The following is a 22954-nucleotide window of genomic DNA, read 5'->3' as shown; positions in this document are numbered from 1 at the left end:
TGCGCATTAAAGTCACTGATTATCCTTTAATGTTCACTTGCTAAAGAAGTCACGTATCTTGCTTTGTTTGCACGTATTTTCAACTCGCATGTTTGACACACTGTTCCAACGTTAACGCGATCGGCTTACTGTGTTTAGGTGGCATTTTGAAAATAAATATCAGAAATAAACTGCAGCAGTATTTAATTCCTTCTAGAGTTGACACGTTTAACTCCAGTTGTTTTTGACGAGATACCCTCTTATAAACTGCGTTTAATGACCACCGCCGATGACTAGTACATCGCACCGTTAATCTAGATTAAAAACACTTGTTAATTAACGAACACAGCTAAGCAACTGACGACATTTAAAGGACCGCTGTTTATCAAGCCAGTTGATTATATCAACAAAAACATCTAACGTTTTTTTTTTACGATTGCCGACATTTCTTTATAACTTGCACTAAAAAACAATTGTGGCCGCGATAGCAGGTTTATTTTCGCTTTTATATGACAAAAGTGTGGCCGCTGGCCGCGTTGAGCAGGTGGTTGCCATATAGAGGTAAAATATATAGTAAAATTCATTGGGGGGGGACCTCAGGGTGGCCGCCATGGGCAGGTGGCCGCGATATGGAGGTGGCCGCGAAGGCAGGTTTGGCTGTATATATATATATATATATATATATATATATATATATATATATATATATATATATATATATATATATTGCATCTGGTTTATATATTACAGTCAATCTGTGAAACCAGTCATTATGCTTAATGCCTATACAAATCTGTCATTTCGCGAAGTGCCTGTGACCACCAGGCAATACGCGAAATGACTGGAAATTCCAGGCATTTCTTGAAATGACTGAAAATCATGGTCAGCCATTATGCAGAATGACTAAAGTACTATCTATAATACCACACCACTTAATTCCTAATGTAACGCTTTTTTAAAACTCAAATCAAATCATTTCAGAAGTTGTACATGAAGATGAAGTTGAATGTTACCAAGTAGTCCGTGTCAAATCATGAAAGTAACATATTGGCATAGAAAGGTCACTTGTTTTTGCACACAAGGCTATCATGACAGCGGCTGGAACATTGAATTTTGGTTTTGAAACATTTGCATCGATTGGACTCGCATCTTTTAAGACCAGCACAGTTACACCTAGCATATCCCTGTCCACCACAGTTGGACTCGTGATTAACAGCTTGGCGTAAGGTCACTGGCTTTGTACGGTTTACATCAGTATTAGTAAGTAAACGCTGTGGCCAATAATCAAACTGATTGCGTGTAAACGTCCCTTTTATAATCCCTGCTTTCACACAAATTGCGTACATATCTTTCTCATCACGGTCTATGATTATTCCGAGAATATTTCGTGGGTCACCGTGGCCCCTATCCACAAGAGGGACAGGTACAGCTACCTTGTCTCCCACCTGTGCACTTGTTAGCTCCAGTCTACTCATCATGACCATACGCTCAGAGCTAATCAGGGATGAAAAGAAGCTCCTCGATAACAAGACATCAATAATATAGCAGATGTTGTGCTGTTTGTTTAAGAATAAACCAGAGACGCATTATTTACCAGAACCTTTTGTTCATAATATTCAAGTATTATTAAGCATATTTTCTATAATATTCTTTAATCTGAAACAATAGCAACAGTTGAATATTAGGTTATTGTATAATAATAAATCATTAATATTAAGTAATATTTTAAATCGTATAATCAATACACTTATTTTTGCTTGATCTTAAAATGTCATTTTATCAATATTTAAGACCAAAAGCCTATATACAAGTGTGAACAATAACACTTGAATCACGTTAGTCATTTTGTGTAATGGCTGGCCATGATTTTCAGTCATTTCGTGAAATCCTGGAATGTTCAGTCATTTTGCGCATTGCCTGGTGGTCACAGGCACTTCTTGAAATGACTGATTTGTTTAGGCATTACGCGTAATGACTGGTATCACAGATTGACTGTATATATATATATATATATATATATAAACACAAAGTACTACAAAATATCTCCAAACAGAACAGTATCATGTAGAATGGTGTTATGTTACTTTAGGTCACAATTATATTTTCAAAATTGCAATGTTTAATGTTCAAATTTGAGGTTTATCAATTCATAATACACAGAGTTTATTATATTATTCTAGCTTGTGTCAATGGAGTATGGAGTCCCTCTTGCCGCAAACAATGTGGACACTGTAGTGAATCTTCGTGTAATAACCAGGACGGAAGTTGTCTATGTCAAACAGGATGGGCTCAACCGACATGTACAGGTAGGTATCCACTACTGTTACAGTGTATCATATCTTGCAGTATCGAATACAGTGCATTTCGTCGTGTATTGGGTTGTTGCAAGCACAACGGAAAAATACAAACTGTCTGTTGAAATATGTTCCATGGACTGACACTTGAATATACTGGTTCTCCCCATTTGTAATACATGTACAACACATTTTGTATTAGTTTTAATTAACGACGCACTTGTAACATTTTTAATATGGTTATATTGTGTCGCACATTGATTTGAAACATATTTGTATTGCATATAATGTAATAATATCTACAAAATTATTGGGCACAAGTTATCCAACTTACGAGGCCCTCTCCTAATTATAAAGGTTAAATTGTGCAACAGTGGAGATTACAATATTGAGTAAATCAATCAATCAGTTAATAAAGTTAAAAAAAAAAAAAAAAAACATTGGTCAAAAAAGAACTGAATTAACTGAAGGAACAGAGAAGCAAACTAAGTACAAGCAATCACTGTTTTAACAGTATCATTGTTATCAATGCATCTTATCAGACAGTCCATCTGGTAAGTAATAACGGTAGTAATAGTAATGAGTCTGCACTATGACATAAAGTGTTCTTAGTCTAATCATGTCTGTGGTTTTCGTATTATGTGTGTGTGTGTGGGGGGGGGGGGGGGGGGTTGTCGATTTACAACATTGATTTAACTGATACTGGAAATTCCTTCATATTTTGTTTTACCACATTGATGTATTACACCACCAAAAATAGTTTTTTGATCTTTCGCATCTGAAGAATGATCGTACAGATGCTCTTGTCTACAAACAAATTTGCATGGAAATTCAAGACAAGTACCGTGATTACATTCCTGTTTACACAGATGGATCATGGGATGGAAATTATGTGGCTTGTGCTACAGTTTTTCCATCAGACACGATACTTGCCTGACTTGGGTTCAGTCTTTAGTGCAGACGTTTTGGCAGTCATTAAAGACTTGGAAGGAATAAAGGATTCTATTTCATCCAAATCTATCGTCTTTACAGATTCGTGTCTCCAAGCTTTACGTAGTATGATGCTGGATGATCACTTAATTGGGATGGCGATACGAACGTGTGTCTTTATATCCAGTGCCAATAAATATATTGCATATTGTTGGGTGTCTAGACATTTTGGCATCAGCAGTAATGAAAAGGCAGATTCAGCAGCCAAGCCTGCTTTTTTTTTCCTTTTTTTTTTTATTAAACTCATACATTCAAACATTCATTCATTCACCAGTCACATTAAGATAATAATAGAGTACTGTTTTATGACCACAAGTGATATATCTGTAATGTATGAAGGTAAATATTATCATATTAGTCACATTTTTATTCAACCAAAACTGGTATACATCTATTCATGCTTATAGAAAGAAAGTCATTTCTGTTTTCATTCTTCCAGGCTACAGTTCAAAGTTAGGCATCAAGACGCAATGATAAGTACATAAAAAAGAAAGAAAGAAACATATGTTTATTTCGCGTATTTTGATATTGCTTGTCAAGGCTATGGACCGTTCCATAGTTAGCAAAAACAATCCAATATAAGAAATAATGTTAACATAAAATTATACACAAAAAACCCCATGAATGAATGAATTAGTGAATTAATTAATGTTTAACGACACCCCAGCACGAAAAATACATCGGCTATTGGGTGTCAAACTATGGTAAATGCAAAACCAATGTGATGATCAACATCAATATAAACATTCAACACTAAATTAAAACACTACAATAAAAGTCAGTATCACGTACAAAATGTAATAAAAGTTCTGGATGGAATCGAAATGATTCCATAACATTTCTCTGAACAAATATACTTTTTCGAGTTTCTTTCCAATACTTACACTCCACCAAAATGTGGCGCACCGACAGAGAACACTGACAGTGCATATACTAAGGTGGGATACTGTCACGGGGATTCTATAATTCCCGTAACCGAATAAAACACGATTATCAAAATGTCTCTCCTACTTGTATATCTTTTAGATCTCTCTGTAACAGGCTGTTAACCATAGCATGGCTCGTCTCTAGGTATGATCAGAGATACGATCTTATATAAAGTATATATATTTATAGCACGTTAGTTCTCTAGAAACACAACAAAAACACAATACACTTTGGAATCTGTATTAATCTACGCTGACAAATGTACAGCCGTAGTAGTAAATTAATAACAGCAATAATAACAACCCAGAACTGATCACTTAATTAGTTAATCTCTAGGTGTCTAGTTACACAATATGCGAATCACTTCACCGTTACACCACACCCACACGTGTGATAATTGAGAAACGCTTACAGGAGAAGTTAATTAATAAAGGAATTACAAAACCATTCCTAACTGGTCAATTTATAATTAACCCTTACTACTCGTTCAGTAACGTGTGATAATTTAGAACGCTTCTTGGGGAACTTAATTAATAAAGGAATTACAGCTCTATTCCTAACGGGTTAATTTTTAATTAACCCTTAACTACTCTTTCAGTAATCTGTAACACAAAATTAATACTGGTACCTATCACAATAAAGACAATAACCTACAGTTTACCTAGGGTCTTCTAGGATGACTGGCTAAGCTTTATATTACCAAATACTCATATAATGTTAGAACAAGAAGTCTACGATTTACTTCGTCAGATGACCGAAGACACTGTCTAAAGAATATTGGTATAATACAGTATTAAAATATTTAAGTCACATCAATCACATCAAGGTTATACACAGAGCAGAAATGATATTTACCAAAGTCCAAACGGACTAACGTTCCCAGGAAGCTTCCTAATTCGTTCTCCTAGATATCTCTAAATTCTAGCTATTTATTATAAATCAGAATTGGCCTGGGGGAACAAGGCGGTACCTCCCCCTATCATCTCATATTCTACATCTCTAGAGTCGGAATATTTCTCTCTGATCGTCAGACTTACTGACGCCAGTCGTCGCCATCACGGTTGCAAAAACCGCACTCGCAGAGGTATTACGTAACTACTCGCCACATGGCCTCCGCAGCTGGACTAAGTGCATATTGGAATGTCCGATCGTGCGAAGTATTACGTAACAAGTGGCCCACCTGGGCTACGGGCAATAAACTGCACACGGCCCTCTAACACAATTAAAATCGCCACAGGCGAAACAAATTTAAGTGCATGTACCGTGACACACCCCCACCTTAAAAAGGATATTTCCTCTACTCTAGGAATAGGGAAATATACTACATTAAAACAAAGGGGTGCGTTAACCGACGCATACGGGCATTTATAACACATGTAATAATAAGGTGACTACCAGTAATCACACTGAGTCTCTGAGTCCCTGGTATACAAATAAAAAATATATAAACAAAACAGAAATACAGAATGTCAACACATTATCATAACGTTGAACTTCGGGACAGGGCATCAGCGATTACACTGGATGTGCCCTTGATATGTCCAATGGTAATTGGGAATTCCTGCAGAAGAAGACTCCATCTCAAAACTCTCTGGTTGGAGGCTTTCATTAGGATGGTCCAGTCCCTCTTCGTCTTCTGGGAACAGCACAGCTCCAGCACCCACGTCACTGGCACCCACAGCTAGCTTGAACGGCATTCGGTAGTCTCGTGCTGCCATCACGGGAGACGAGTAGCGCATCTGCTTGATACGGTCGAATGACTTCTCGCATTCACCTGACCAATGGAACTTCGTTTCCTTCCTTTTCAGCGTCGCACGTTTTCCAGGTTTTCTCCGATAGGCATGCTGTCGAATCGGTGTAGCGTTGGGTTCCAAGCGCACATCTTGGCTTAAGGTATTGGTAACCGTTGGAAGGTTCCGACAAATGGAAACATTGTCTTGTATCAATGTAGTCAGCTTTGCTCGCTGGGGGTTCAAGTCTGCTAGAATCTGGCCGTTGGCCAACTTGATCTCCGCAGTCTTGACGTCATCACAGGAAATTGAGTGTCAATCAATTTGGACCGGTCTCTCTGGAACTATCGGCAGTCTGTCAAAATAACCTTTTAGCAAATTGATGTGACAATACCTACGTTTCCTAACCCTATCAGGAGTGTTTATCACATACCCTGTCTCATTAACCCGTTTGTGCACAACATAGGGCCCGAAATACCTGTTCTGCACAGAACCCCGTTTAATGGGAAGGTACAGCAGCACCTTATCCCCTGGTTTAAATTCCCGACTCCTAGCCTTCCTATCAAACACTGATTTTATTTTGCTCTGAGCATGGCTCAGTTGCTTCCTAGCTAGTTCGGTCGCCGGCAACCTCTATCCCTAACTCTTTTATTCATCAATACTCTCTCAGTTAACAATGTAGTGCGAACTGCCAACAATTTTGGATCAGCCCCCTGCTCTAGAACTAACTCTTGTCTATTACAAGGTAAATCCCCTCTATCAAAGACAACTGGTTCAATTCCCCGCTGCGGGAGATCAACAGGTTCCACCACATTTAATTCCTCAGTTGACTTGTCTACAATTTTACTGATAACCTCATCCACTCCAATTTCATGGCTCACACACGTATCAGACAAATCACAAATATCCTCTGCGTCTTGTGCTAACCTACTGGTCATATCCCTAGTCATTACACACGCAGGATATTTAATCTCATCAACCTCACACTCTTCTATTGGTAACGTGCTGTCTTTAATTAACAGTTGGTCACATTTCGGCTGACAACACTGACTAGTCAAATCATTTCCCAACAAAACTCCTATGTTTTTAACAGGCAAGTCCTTCACAACACCCATAATGACTGGTCCCGTCACAAACTTCGAACACAAGAAAACCTTATGTAACCTGACAACCATATTTTCTCCCGTAACCGAGGTTAAAACCAAACTACGTCCTATGTCTGAATTTTCAATACCAGCTAAACACTCTTGCGTGATCAAACTCTGACTACACCCGGTATCTCTATAGATTGATATAGCCTTAGGACTCAATTCTTGTTTCACATCACAAACCATACCAGTGGACACATACGGGTTTACTTTCTCTGTCATGGGACTAACCATTAACTCTCTCGCTAACGGAGCTGACCTCACTAAACCGACCACTTGCGCATTATCGCGTTTTCTTTTAAAACAGTCCCCGATAAGATGGTTATCCTTTTTACAGTAACTGCAATGTGGACGAAAAGTTCGTGCATTGGCTGATAATGCAGGTCTATCCTTACTTTGCCCACCAGGTGCATTCCTTGCCTGACTAGCTGACCAGCTAGATGACTCTCCCCGATAGTTACTTTCCCGGGAAAAACCTGGCTGAAATTTCTTCTTATCACCCTGTTGTAAAGAGCTACCCGGTACTGCCTGAGCTTTGTATATTAACACGTAATCATCTGCCACTATGCCTGCCTCCTCTATCTTTTTGACATCACGATCCTCTAAATGAATACGTAAGCTAACTGGTAATCCATTTTTAATGTCCTGTAAGATCAACAACTCCCGTAACTCGGTATATGACTCTACCTGATGAGACACCACCCATTTATCAAACATCCCTGCCTTCTTAGCCACAAACTCACTATAAGACTGACCCTGCGTTTTTCTCAACTCGCTATACCGTAAACGATAATCCTCAGGTCGTAATTCATAAGCCCTCAACACTGCAGACTTAACTAGGTCGTACTGACTTGCTCGCTCATCACTCATTGAATTATAAGCTATACTAGCCTTCCCCTTAAACTTAGACACGGCTAACAATGTCCACTTAGACTGCGGCCAATTTAGCTGCTTAGCGGCCCGTTCAAAAAGTTGAAAGAACATGTCTACCTCCTGATCGTCAAATACAGGCACTGATCTATAAGCCTGCGACATGTTAAAACCATTTCCTGCCTCACGTCTAACTTCTTCAGTATTCAACTTTAACTCATGTTCCACTTTTAATTTTTCTAACTGGAATTCTCTATCCCTCTCTTCTCTTTCTCTCTCTCTCTCTCTCTATCCCTCTCTCTATCTTCTCTATCCCTATCTTCTTTCTCTCTATCTCTATGGCTATCTTCTCTATCTCTCTCTTCTCTTTCTCTCTCTCTCTCTCTATCCCTATCTTCTTTTTCTCTATCTCTATCTTCTCTTTCTCTCTCTCTCTCTCTCTATCTCTCTCTCTATCTTCTCTATCTCTCTCTCTATCTTCTCTATCTCTCTCTTTATCTAATGCACGTTCTTCTCTTTCGTACTCAAGCTTTTTAAAAGCTAATTGTTGTCCCACACTTAACTCATTTATTTCTATCTCTGGAACAATCTCACTGTCTTCCATAACAGGACTATCACCAAAAACTTCCTGGATAATAATTGTCCTTATATCTCCTAAGGTTTTAGCTGATGTTAAATCAATTTCTCGCTCACCCGCGATTTCAACTAACTCGGCCTTTCGTGCTCGCTTAATCTCCACTACACTGAGCGTAGGCCTATCCAGCAAATTCTTATCCATGTTTAGATATGACGCACTTATTATTAATTAATTTTCTAGTGAACAACGTGCTACTTCTGGTAAATTTGTAACATTAATTTATAAAGCCCCCATTTACAAACAATACTTTTTTAAATATGCATGTCCCGTTTCAGATCCCGGACGAGCCCCCAATTTTCTACTCCTGTCACGGGGATTCTATAATTCCCGTAACCGAATAAAACTCGATTATCAAAATGTCTCTCCTACTTGTATATCTTTTAGATCTCTCTGTAACAGGCTGTTAACCCTAGTATGGCTCGTCTCTAGGTATGATCAGAGATACGATCTTATATAAAGTATATATATTTATAGCACGTTAGTTCTCTAGAAACACAACAAAAACACACTACACTTTGGAATCTGTATCAATCTACGCTGACAAATGTACAGCCGTAGTAGTAAATTAATAACAGCAATAATAACAACCCAGAACTGATCACTTAATTAGTTAATCTCTAGGTGTCTAGTTACACAATATGCGAATCACTTCACCGTTACACCACACCCACACGTGTGATAATTGAGAAACGCTTACAGGAGAAGTTAATTAATAAAGGAATTACAACACCATTCCTAACTGGTCAATTTATAATTAACCCTTACTACTCGTTCAGTAACGTGTGATAATTTAGAACGCTTCTTGGGGAACTTAATTAATAAAGGAATTACAGCTCTATTCCTAACGGGTTAATTTTTAATTAACCCTTAACTACTCTTTCAGTAATCTGTAACACAAAATTAATACTGGTACCTATCACAATAAAGACAATAACCTACAGTTTACCTAGGGTCTTCTAGGATGACTGGCTAAGCTTTATATTACCAAATACTCATATAATGTTAGAACAAGAAGTCTACGATTTACTTCGTCAGATGACCGAAGACACTGTCTAAAGAATATCGGAATAATACAGTATTAAAATATTTAAGTCACATCAATCACATCAAGGTTATACACAGAGCAGAAATGATATTTACCAAAGTCCAAACGGACTAACGTTCCCAGGAAGCTTCCTAATTCGTTCTCCTAGATATCTCTAAATTCTAGCTATTTATTATAAATCAGAATTGGCCTGGGGGAACAAGGCGGTACCTCCCCTATCATCTCATATTCTACATCTCTAGAGTCGGAATATTTCTCTCTGATCGTCAGACTTACTGACGCCAGTCGTCGCCATCACGGTTGCAAAAACCGCACTCGCAGAGGTATTACGTAACTACTCGCCACATGGCCTCCGCAGCTGGACTAAGTGCATATTGGAATGTCCGATCGTGCGAAGTATTACGTAACAAGTGGCCCACCTGGGCTACGGGCAATAAACTGCACACGGCCCTCTAACACAATTAAAATCGCCACAGGCGAAACAAATTTAAGAGCATGTACCGTGACAGATACCTTTCTTTAAGATAAATGAATGGGTCATATATGTATGATCGATGCGAGCAGGACACAAGACTATTTCATCCTTCCTGCACTGTCTATAGGAGGACTGCCATTCTCCCAAGACTGGCTTGATAGATTGAAGCTTGTTCGCAACCGCACGTTCCCAATCATGTTGCCACGTCGAAAAGATAAATTGTTTGATACTGTGTTTGAAATCACTATAGGGTATACCAACCCTGGCATGAGGCAAATCCAAAGCAGACTTGGCAGCAGAATCTGCCTTTTCATTATCCCTGATACCAACATGGCTTAGCACCCAACAAAATACAATACAATAAAATACAAAATGGCAATGGATAAAAAGACACACTTTCGTATCACCATCCCAATTAAGGGATGGTTCAGCTCCAACAAAAAAGAAAGAAAGAAAGAAGTATTTTATTTAAAGACGCACTCAACACAATTTATTTACGGTAATATGGCATAAGGACCACACATATATTGAGATAGGAAACCCGCTGTCGCCACTTCATGTGCTACTCTTTTTGATTAGCAGCAAGGGATCTTTTATATGCACCATGCCACAGACAGGGTAGTACATACCACGACCTTTGATATACCAGTCGTGGTGCACTGGCTGGAATGAGAAATAGTCCAATGGGCCCACCGACGGGGATCGATGCCAGACCGACCGGGCATCGAACGGACGCTTTACCACTGGCCTACGTCCCGCACTAAAATTATACACAACGTCAAGATGCCACTTTACTCCGAGAGAAGATTAATTGGAAATTGTATGTTTACAATGTATATGAGTGCATTGTTGAAAACATCCGAATTTGTAATCGGAAGCATTTTACAAAATGATCTCTTACACAGAATGTATTGTTGGAAAATATGGAGACAACTGTAATCAGACTTGTGGTAACTGCAAAGGCAAACAATGTGATCGTCTGACTGGATCTTGTCTTGGTGGATGTGTTGTTGGGTTTACCAAACCGGAGACAGGCTGTGCAGAAAAACGTATGTGAATACATGTATACATTGTGTCAAATTTCAAATGCCACTCCAATAAATATAGACATCAATTTAAGCAGACAGAAATCAGAAAATTGGGCATCACATCTGATATTGTTTGCATCTAACAAAACATACCTTATAACAAGTTATTTTGTCCTATTTATTTTGACTGCATATTACAAACGCACATCACAAATATTTTGGGGTGATGTGTTTTTCTTTACAAACAAAATGCATTATCAGGGTTTCTGTCAGAGGGTACGAAGGATATAATTACGTACCCTAAAATGTAGGAAATTAATAGATACATTTGTTGTTTCGATAGTTCATAGTAAGAGGACTACTGTTTAAAATATGTCAAAGTACATGAAATGCAATGTCCAATTTCAAAATATTTAAATTGATAACCACCTAGTATATTTTGTTTGTTTTTTGTACTCTCAATTTGTTTTTTGTTTTGTTTTTTGTTAGTCCTTTTTTTTTCTTCTTTTTTGGGGTAGGAAACCTAATTACCTAACTAATATCCAACTTTTGTATACAGAATATGATGTTTTCTATTTGAAAATGTATTATACTGATCGAAAACAAATGAGGTAACACATGACATTGTTGATCAACTTGAATTAATCATTAGTGTAGCCTTGTCTGTATAAAACAAATATATTATGTGTGACTGAATGTAACAAATATAGCACTGAATGTCAGGAATAAGGTTACCTAACTGGCACTGTAGTTGTTACATTCATTTATTCTTGCTATCATGTGTGTGTTCTCTTATTTCTTTCAATCCTTACGTTATTTTTCATATTCCAGTTGCATCAGATATACAAGATAACAAGGATAATGATGTCACTGTCACTGCCCTGGCTATTGTAGCAGGAGCGTCCATAGCTTTATGTATTGTGCTCACCGGTGTGCTTGTTTGGTAGGTATATAGCTGAAAATGTTGAACAATACTTTTCAATTACACATTCCAAAATCACTGAATTGAAAAAAAAAAAGATCACATGACATTTGGTCTTCAAAACCAAACCACTACACCTTTGTAGAATGCTACATGCAGTTGACGACGGCTATTGCCAATAAACTCGCATGTTTTAAAACATATATTTGTGTTTGGTGAAAAAGCTCTAAAATGATGGGAAGACAAATTATTCAGGTTTAACAACTACTTAATACATTATTTTAATCAATATATGTTTGTTAATATAACTACATAATGTTTATTTAATATCGGGATAGAAGACACACTTAACAAAGTTATAACCATCATGTTCAAACTAACTGATTGCTATTTAAGGGCTATTTAACTACCATTTTTGGCTAAGAAATAGTTTAGATGTTTTCTCATTGGATTTGAATATACTGAATACATATATACACATTGCAAAGGTTTTCTGACAGCTACTTTAACACGCACACACATACACACGCACGCACGCACACACACACACACACACACACACACACACACACATATATATATATATATATATATATATATATATATATATATATATATATATATATATATATACATATATATATATATCTATAATTAGCTGTCAGAAAACCTTTGATGCAATGTGTATATAGTCCTACCTGTATATAACTGCCACTCATGACATCAGGCAAAAGTGGCCGTTATGGACAGGTGACTGTTATATACAGGTAAAGACAAATGCATATAAAATAATATACTATAAAAAGCATTACTAAACTGGAATGCATAAAGTATTAACAGTCGTCACAAAAATATAAAATAGAGATAATTTTTTTTTTTACTAAATACAAAAATGTTACTCAAAGAAAATAAATTTAATACGTTTTGTTGAAAGTAACTATATTAAACACTTTTGGAAGAAAACGTTTATCGTTGATTGCTTTCCACTGAATTTGGTTGCCTATTAAATTAATGCACGACACGCGAAAGGTTGCAGGTAAGAACTAATTATACATTAATAAAAGGGCCAGTTTGTCAATGTGTAATGGCTGAACACACATCCTGGCATACCGTCGAAATTTCTTGTCTGGCTAGCTGCAATCACACACCTTGGAACGTTGGCGTAGCCGGGGGAGGGGAGGGGGGGGGGCAGGGGGCCATGCCCCCCCCCAATCCCGGGAAATGTTTACCTTTTCGCCTATTAATAACATTAAAAAGGTTCCTGTGTCATATCCCACTACACAGGTGACCTCCCCCCCCCCCCCCCCCCTACAAAATTCTGCCTACGCCACTGCCTTGGAATACATTCCCGGTCGAATATATATGTAAGTTTAATGCCAGCCTTATTTCAACTAATAACTAATATCTATGTCGCCTTCCAAATTAAATGACCGACCATATCATACCGATATAAGATGCAAATACTATTAATGGTGCTTTGTTTCAACTTAAGTAAAACTATAACTTTATATTGTGACTGGGACAGGTCATGTGACCGTTATGGATAATTCAAGTGTCCATTGGACAAAACAAGGTTGTCGTTATAATTGTGTTGCCGTTATAGCAGGTTCAACCATTAATTGTGGTACAACAAATAGTGGCCGCTGGCCGCATTGAACAGTGGCTGTTATATACAGGTAATATAAAGAAGGAAATACATTGGGAGGGATGTATGGTGGTTGTTCTCGGCAGGTGACCGTTATATACAGTTGGTCGTTATATATATATAGCAGTGCCCTCCACCTCACCCCCAATATGAAATATAGGCTACATGAAAGTGTCGTTAAGGTTTGATGACTAGTTGGATACAGGCATGGAAGGGACATACATATTTAATAACACATCAGCACATGACATTTTTAAACCATGGTTATCTGATGTCCACTTTGTGGGGTATTTCGATAGTTGGTCTATAAAATACAAAAGGAAACCACCACAGCGACAATGTATTATCTATATGCACTTCCCCACTGACAGGATAGTACATACCACAGTATTTAATGTTCCATTCTTGGGCACTGGTTGGGATAAGATAAATGCTGACGGGTGCGCTTAGGGCAATCAATCGTATAGCCCAACGCATCTACCTGTACTACTGAACTATGCTGACATCGGTGACAGACTGCATGCATGTACAAAATGAATTAGCCTACTAGTCTATCATATAAAAAATGAAAATACATTGTCGTGGCAACTGTAGATTAAAATATGACACATTTTCATGTTTAGTTTCATGTTATGATGGCCAGTGTTTTGAAAACATATTAATTTGTTCATTGAAGAAAGACTGATGTTAAAACAATGATAGCAGTGAATGCTATGAAGTACAAGGAGACCAGATGTAAAATACATCTACATACAGTTCTATTGTGTGTCCAGTGATATCTCCAAGTTCTATTGTGTGTCCAGTGATCTCTCCAGGTTCTGTTGTGTGTTCATTGATCTCTCCAGGTTCTGTTGTGTGTCCAGTAATCTTTCCTGGTCATGTTGTGTGTTGGGTGTACTCTCCGGGTTCTGTTGTGAATTCAGTGCACACTCCTGGTTTTTTTGTACATTTGGTGATCTCTCCGGGTTCTGTTATGTGTCCAGTGGTCTCTCCAGGTTATATTGTGTGTTCAGTGATCTATCCAGATACCGTTGTGTGTCAGGTGATCTCTCCAAGTTGTATTGTGTGTTCAGTGATCCATCCAGGTTCTGTTGTGTGTCCAGTCGTCTCTCCAGGTTCTACTGTGTTCAGAGATCTCTCCAGGTTGTGTATGATGTGTGTTCAGTGATATATCCAGACTATGTTATGTGCAGTGTTTTATTGAGTATTAAGTGATCAATCCTCCGGTTTCTGTTGCATGTGCTAAATTATTTTCTGGGTCTGTTGTGAGTGATATGTCATGTTCAAGTTCTTTTGTGTGTGCTACGTCATGATCATGATATGTTATATGTGTGTTCTGTCATGTTTTTCAGGTTATCTTGTGTGTACTATGCCACGTTCAGGTTCTTTTGTGTGTGCCACGTCATACGCAGGTGTTCTTGTGAGTGCTATGTCATGTTCAGGTTCTGTCGCAAGTGACTGGATAAGGGCCGTGGTATGCGCTGTCCTGTCTGTGGGGAAGTGCATATAAAAGATGCCATGCTGCATTAGGAAAAATGTAGTGGGTTTCCTCTGATGACTACGAGTCACAATTACCAAATGTTTGACATCTAATAGCCGATGATTAATTAATCAATGTGCTCTAGTGATGTCATTAAACAAAACAAACAAATAAACTTTCGCCAATGCTATGTCTCGTTCATTGTCTATGGTGATTATTTTCTCATGTTTAGCTTTTTGCTGTTATGTTCAGGTCTTGTTGTCATTGATGTGCCAAGTTCTGTTGTGTATGCTATATATCATGTTCAGGTCCTGTTATGTGAGCTATGTCATGTTCATGTCCTGTTGTGTGAGCTATGTCATGTTCAGGTCCTGTTATGTGAGCTATGCCATGTTCATGTCCTTTTGTGTGAGCTATGTCATGTTCAGGTCCTGTTGTGTGAGCTATGTCATGTTCATGTCCTGTTGTGTGAGCTATGTCGTATTCAGGTCCTGTTGTGTGATATGTCATGATCATGTTCTGTTGTGCGTGCTGTGTTGTGTCATGTTCGCGTTCAACATTCTGTTGCAAATATTCGTTAATTGTAAAATTCATAGATCTTGCTGTCGTTTATGTTGAGGCCACATTCACTTTATTCGCCTTTACACTGTACGTCTGATTACACTATCTTCTGTTACTGGACTTTGTCCTGGATAACTTACAATTGCGTTCGTATGTGCAATATTGTTAATCTATAATGCCTACATTAGGGCAATCCTATAGATCTTCAAAGGCAGCTGACAGACGGAACTTGATCACCGTAACATACAATTAAATACATCCAAAATCAGTGTAATTATGCTTGCAATTTGGTCGTATATGCCACATTACAACATTATTATGAATTCAAATTGTTTCTACGGATACAAATTATGTTGGAAACTTTGCTTCGATTAAAAAAACTTCAAAATAGATATTTGTTTTTCAAGACAATTCACCAAAACATGTTTATTATTATAATTATGGTGCACATAAAATTGCAAACCATACCAACATTAATGTTACTGCAATTCCTACTTATATATACAGACACGATTCTTGTCTGTTGCCAAATGGTTCGTTGCATGCAGTATCAATTGTTTTCCCATATTAGACCGGGCTCTCACAACGACAAAAGTTATATTATTTTTAGGATTGAAGCACATCAAAATATTGACATAATGTACGATCTATTGTACTTCGCATTTGTAATTTCTATCACAAACCGATAACAATGAATGCATATGGATCGTATTTGGCACATACGACCTATGTCAGACATAGTTATATAACGAACTGTATTTAAAATGGGTGTATCTACCACATACGACCAGTCGTGTTCACACAATGAACAGCAAGGAAATCGGAGGATTTACGTCTATTTTCGTGCAAATTGGTATCTGTGATTCACTTACGACCATTTAAATCCTTCAGTATACGCGATGCTATTAGGGACACAGCTACGATTTTTTGTGACAATATGTAATCGGGGATGGCGATTCCAAATATGCAAAAAGACGTTTTAGGTCGTATCTGCCACTTACGACCTTTTAGCTCTCACGCGACGAATTATATATATATATATATATATATATATATATATATATCTATATATATATATATATATATATATATATATATATATATGTATCTACATATCTATCTATCTATCTATCTACATATCTCTCTCTCTCTCTCTCTCTCTCTCTCTCTCTCTCTCTCTCTCTCTCTCTCTCTCTCTCTCTCTCTCTCTCTCTCTCTGTATATATATATATACTGAATAGCTCATACATTTAAATAATGGACATGTATTGATTGCAGGTATATTACACATCTTAAAGCGAAACTTAGACAGTGTGAACGAGACAGTTCTAAGTGGAAAGCGAACCATGTACATGATGAAGATTACGAAAATTGTGGAGCACAAAAAATTGATTTCAGTAATGAAGCTGGATCTGTGACTAACACAGGGGAGCCTCCTCGACAGGGTAGCCAGAATACAACATCTCAGTCACGTGATCAGAATTCACAAGATGGAGAGAACGAGAGTGGTTACGTTAATGCAGAGCAAGATATTCAAATGAATGAATATGAAAAACTTGATACTTCGACAGATACCACTTCACAGAATGTCTATGAAAAAATAACTGGTATATAATGCCAGTATTTTCTCGTTTAGCAAATCTGTTCGCAACATTTATCTGTACATTTCCACCTAATGCTGTCCTGACTACAAGCAATTATATACTATTACACGAGTACTCATATACACTATTGCATACATATGCATTTTGTTATGTAATGTTGATAATGTTTAGTTATTTTGAAGAAAATATACACGTGTAAGGGTGACATAAGGGTTTTACTATTTCATGGTATGGCATGAGGAATATGTTTTCTAACAATATTGTCAACATTGTAAAATCAATGCATCATTCGGCGAACTTATGTGAAATAGCAAACCAATCATGTTTCTATTTGAATGATGTTGATCAAATCTGGTTTAATCTGGAAGCTATATCGCCATTTCTATTAGCTTAAAGTGTTAATGATCTACAAAAGCATTATGGAATATCACAGACAAGCTGTATCATTTAAATATCATGTTTAATTATGCCACTACTAATATCTAAGAGTGCATGAATTATGAGACATGATGAAAACACAAAGCAACCGAAAACATTAATGTTAACGAAACAAATGTGTGAAGAAAAATGGAAATGTAAAAGTAGTGTTAATTGGACACATAACGTGAAGGATTCGTATGTAGATCAATCAATAAAGTATTTACATGCTCCTATACCACGAAGGTTTCGAGCATGTCTATCCCAGGTTCGGCCACCAGATGCCAGTAGTCCAACCTGGGACAGAACAATTACTGGGGCAATTTTGATATTTAAACAAACAGGGAAAAAGGACTTTACAATAAATAATTTTGTGCGTTATTTTCCCAAACAATATTTAATATACAGCAAACAACTAACAATTTGTAACGCAAATTTAGATCGGGCAGTCCTAAATATAAATATATTTAAAAAAAAATGTTTTAAATATATTAATTAGCCCTCAAAATAGGGGTGGCAGGTGATTAGGAGGTTAGGCTTCAGCCACAGGAGGTTTTGTTAATAGGGGGATATGTTTTACTTAGGGGCACCCATCGTATTGGGGACTTCGGTGTGGCCGAAACCGGGGAAGGTTCCGGAGGGGGGGGGGGGGGAGGAGGGGCAGTCCCCCGGACAAACCTAACAACCCTCACGGCCAAAACCGCCTACGCCTACCGCCCTAACCATCTTCCGGTGGAGTATCCCCCCCCCCCCCCCCCCCCCCCCCCCCCCCCCCCCCCCCCCCCCCCCCCCCCCGGCCAACCCAACCGTCGTGCCCTCCAGTCTCGGTGCCCCCATCAAAAACGTATACTGGCGATTCCAAGTCCAGGGGCGCCTCTCTATAATCCTGGAGAAACAGAACGTTATGCCATTCATCAGACGCTGGCACCACTTTAATTTTGAAACCTAGCGCATACAAGTATGGTATAGAACCATGTTGCATACCCTAGGATAGGAGCAGCGCACCGTCGTATGTAGATGGAGCATATGTTTTACCAGGAAAAAAATATATATACATAGAAACTATCCGACTGCTATTTGTTAGACGGCCTTCGTTTGATCTTTGTTTTTTTTTGCATTTACCATAGTTCGACCGCCAATAGCCGATGCATTTTTCGTGCTGGGGTGTCGTTAAACATCTATTGTAATCTGTTCTGATCAATCGTTTCATTTCTTATATGGTACTAAGTGGTGAAATAAGCGTACGTTTATACACCAAAATAAGAATGGTTCACAATGTGTAACAGGCCAGGTGTTCGTCCAGGGAGTTATGCAAATGTGCTTCTTTTTTTTTTTTTTTTTTTTTTTTTTTGCTTAAGTTAGTAAAATGTATTTCGTATTATTCTTACGACTATCCAGAATTAGAAATACATTGGTAGCATTTGTTTCGGTCATTTGATCATGGCATTGATCTAGAAATTCAAAATAGCCATCATAGTAGGGTAATTTAAAAAAATTTGAAGTCAATGAACTCGCTCAGGACATTTTGTTTAGCCATTTGGACAAACCCGCCATCTTGAAATTCAAACTATCCGTCAATTAAATATATTTTTATAGATCTTTCCTCTCAATTGACCCACAACAACAATTTGGATATATCTTTACATTTATGAGCTCAGTGAATGAATTTGTACAAAAGGAAAATTTTTGTCTGACATAGGCAGTAATCTTGAAATTCAAAATGGCCACCAGTTTAATATATTTTTTTTCAATTCTCTCAACTGCTGATTAACATAAAAGCACAATATTGTTTGTCTATATACATTTCTGTAGTCATGAATTTATTGGTGACATTTTATAGTCCTCTAATCATGACAATCATCTTGTGATTAAAAATGGGCACCATTTGAGTGTATTTTTCGTATATCTTAACTCTCGGATGGCGTAGAAGCACAATTTATTATTCTATGCACATTTATAGGGTCATTGAATTAATTGGTGACATTTTTATAACCATCGTCCAGTCATGGCAACCGCCTTGTAATTCAAAAGGCTGCCATATAGAAATTCAAAATGGCCAAATAATTGTTCTCATAGTCCACATACATTTGACATGAAATAATTAAAATATTCCATTACTAATGATGATCGTGTTTTAGATAGTAAACTAATGAAATAGAGGAACTTACCAATTGTAAACAGTAAATCACAGTTGGACAATTGCTACATTTTGTATACAAAGTGGCTACAACATTTAGTATCTGGCTAATAAAATGTTGTTTAAATTAACCAATTTTTAATAATTTCAAATGCCCTACACATCTGAAAATTAGCTCAAACTAATTTATTTCAAATGTAACCCCTGATTGAGTATCTACTTTGTAATGACATGTGCATTGCAGCAATCATCACCAGTAGCACGTGTAGAGTTCTGTACATTGCAGGTTGTGTTCTTACAGGTTATCTACCTGAATATTTACATATACCATAGTTGCATCTCGTCAGTTCTGTCACAGCCTTTGGTACAGATTGTACCTCCAATATGTATTATTCTCCTTGGCCCAACCATGAATCTCGAGCTCAAATGTTTTCTTGTGGTTGTGCTCTTTGAGTATGATGTCCCAGAAATATGTGGCAATGTTTACACTCTTTGGATTGGTGATGGCTTCTTTCCACTCAAAATAACTGCATCAGTTGTACAAATGCGCCTTGAGTTTAGCACTATGCAGTAACATATTCATATTTTTACTGTCCTTTGTTTACGATTCATCATCAATTCCAAGCTGGGTAAGAGTTTCAAATATAGCTGGTGGGTATATCCCAAATACATCCAATAATATATATGTTTGTCATTACCACCAATTTGTCGTTTTGTGTCACACCCAGTTAGTGCATGAAAGCCTTCTAATGTTGAGGTTCTTTCTGAACCAAGTTCATTATAAATTATTTCCATGTTAATCTGGTTGTGATTTACGTCTGTACCTATAGTTATGTATTGGAGCTCATGTGTGTAATCTTCCCAGGATCAGAACCCAACAGTCTGTGTCTGATGTAGAAGTTCACTGCATATCTGCCAGATATGTTGTCAGTGACCACACGCATCTCCTAAATCCATTGATGTACTGTATCTTTACCACAGAACAATATTTATAAAAGATGACATTAGATAGTTCCACTTACAACTCTACATATTTTCGAAGCTAACTTAGCGCTACAATATCGTAGAGCTCTCAAAGGCCATGACGTGACAGTGACAGGTGCCAACGCCTACGTCGGTTTTACGATATCGTAGAGCTATGTTAACAGGCTGGCTGCACCGGAGGCTGTGATACAACTGATCAGATGCAACTGGTGTCAGACGTGAAACTGACGAGGACTGCTGCAACATGCATACTATTACAGATGAAGTAGATGCCTAATATGCCATCATGCATTACAATTTACTGTTGTTTATTTTATTAGTTTGTCATTAGTATTTCCATATTATAATTATTTGACCTACAAATGTACTAATGAACACGAAAGTTGCATTTATATGTAAACTAGGAGAAACATTATTTGCCAAATGGTTACCTTGGTGGCCATTTTGAATTTCGATATGGCTGCCATTTTGAAGTTTAAGATGTTTGCCATAATTGGATGACTATAAATCTGAAGAATTAGATTCACTGACCACTGAAATATACGTCTAGACAACAAAATTGTGCTTCTCCATGTGCTCTCCATGAGTTGAGATATAAGATAAATGTATTAAAATGGCGGCCATATTGAATTTCAAGATTGTTTTTATGATTCAATGAATTTATACATGAAAACCATAGAGTTGCATGGAATACAGAAATGCACATGGACAAAAAATTATGCTTCCATGTTAACCGGGAGTTGAGATATTTGAAAAAAACCCATATATATATTATAGTGGTAGCCATTTTGAATTTCAAGATGGTTGTCAAGATCAGACAACAATTTTCCGTTTTACAGAATAATCATCTGAACTCATAGATGTAAACTGACACCAAAATTGTTTTTTCTATGTTTAATGGGAGTCAAGTTAGAGAAAAAAATATAATAATGGAATGACGTCCATTTGAATTTAAAGATGGTTGCCATGTGAGATGAATAATTAAAACAAATATTTGAATTCACTAATATAATATGTTAAATAGACCCAATACATATGTTTTCTATGTTAAATGGAAGTGGATATATATAAAAGAAATTATATGAAAATGACGGCCATTTTGAATTTTCAAGATGGCTGCCATGATAGTGGTCAGCAAAAAAAATTCTACCAATGGATTTGTAGTTCAGGTAGGTCATGGGAACATATGACCAAAATTTTATTAACTTGAAAAAAAAAAAAAAATGCAACCTTCAAAAATTGAACATACCTCCCTAGACAATACCACACGCTGTCCCGTTGCATACTATATATCTCAGGAATGCATGGAACATTTGGGAGCTTGTTTGTTTTGCTTGTCTGCAGATTTACAACACAAATGGGCAAATTCGTAATCTGTCATTTATATAACACGAACATGGTTTCAATACCTTAGGTACTGGATATTGCTTCACACATTATTGTTACATATAGGTTTACCGTGAAATATCTGCGAAACCAACGACTAGCCTAATCTTAACATATGCAGAATACCATAATGTATTTTTAAACAACTAATTTGTAAACTTGAGACACTTATTTCTGGCAAAATATTTTACTATATGGATGCAGACTTCTTAAGACCAAACTTTACATGACGCTATTATGTACACATGTTTATTGTATTGCTGTGTATTTACGTTTGACGTCATGCAAATATTATGAGGCCATGCTTGTAATGTTTTAATGATTGTCGTTAACTTTGTATTATTGGTATTAAACACATTATAACGCCGACGCTTATATTAAACAGTATGTATCATATGGTATTAATTAGTTCAGAAAGTTAGGAAATTGGCTTAAATATATTTTATATAGATATCAAGTGGTGTACAATTGCATGTATATTGAGTTTTCTCACACTTAGGGGTGGATTGAACTTGTTTTTATTGGACCTATTTAAGAATATGTGCATTAATGGTGTGTAGTAGTATAGAGTTATGATAACTGGTATTCAAGTTTTATTATTATTATTGATTCTCTATAATAACGTAATGAATCACGTGATCACTGCTGACCCGAATTATTTGTTGCAAAAAAAATTAAAATAAAAAAAAAAAATA

At 37.1% G+C, this 22954-nt stretch overlaps 1 protein-coding gene across 1 annotated transcript; it reads left to right on the top strand.

Annotated features, from left to right (window-relative positions):
* Positions 1-608: 608 nt before the first annotated feature.
* LOC121380510 (multiple epidermal growth factor-like domains protein 11) lies at positions 609-18041 on the top strand. The gene is made up of 5 exons (XM_041509732.1): positions 609-630; positions 2160-2285; positions 11001-11144; positions 11955-12066; positions 17010-18041. The coding sequence occupies exons 1-5, from the start codon at positions 609-611 to the stop codon at positions 17344-17346; spliced, it is 741 nt and encodes a 246-aa protein (XP_041365666.1). The 3' UTR covers positions 17347-18041.
* The last annotated feature ends 4913 nt before the right edge of the window (positions 18042-22954 follow it).

This window comes from Gigantopelta aegis, chromosome 1 (assembly GCF_016097555.1).
Source record: "Gigantopelta aegis isolate Gae_Host chromosome 1, Gae_host_genome, whole genome shotgun sequence".
NCBI lineage: Eukaryota > Metazoa > Mollusca > Gastropoda > Neomphalida > Peltospiridae > Gigantopelta > Gigantopelta aegis.
This window is presented reverse-complemented; position numbering and strand designations above follow the sequence as displayed.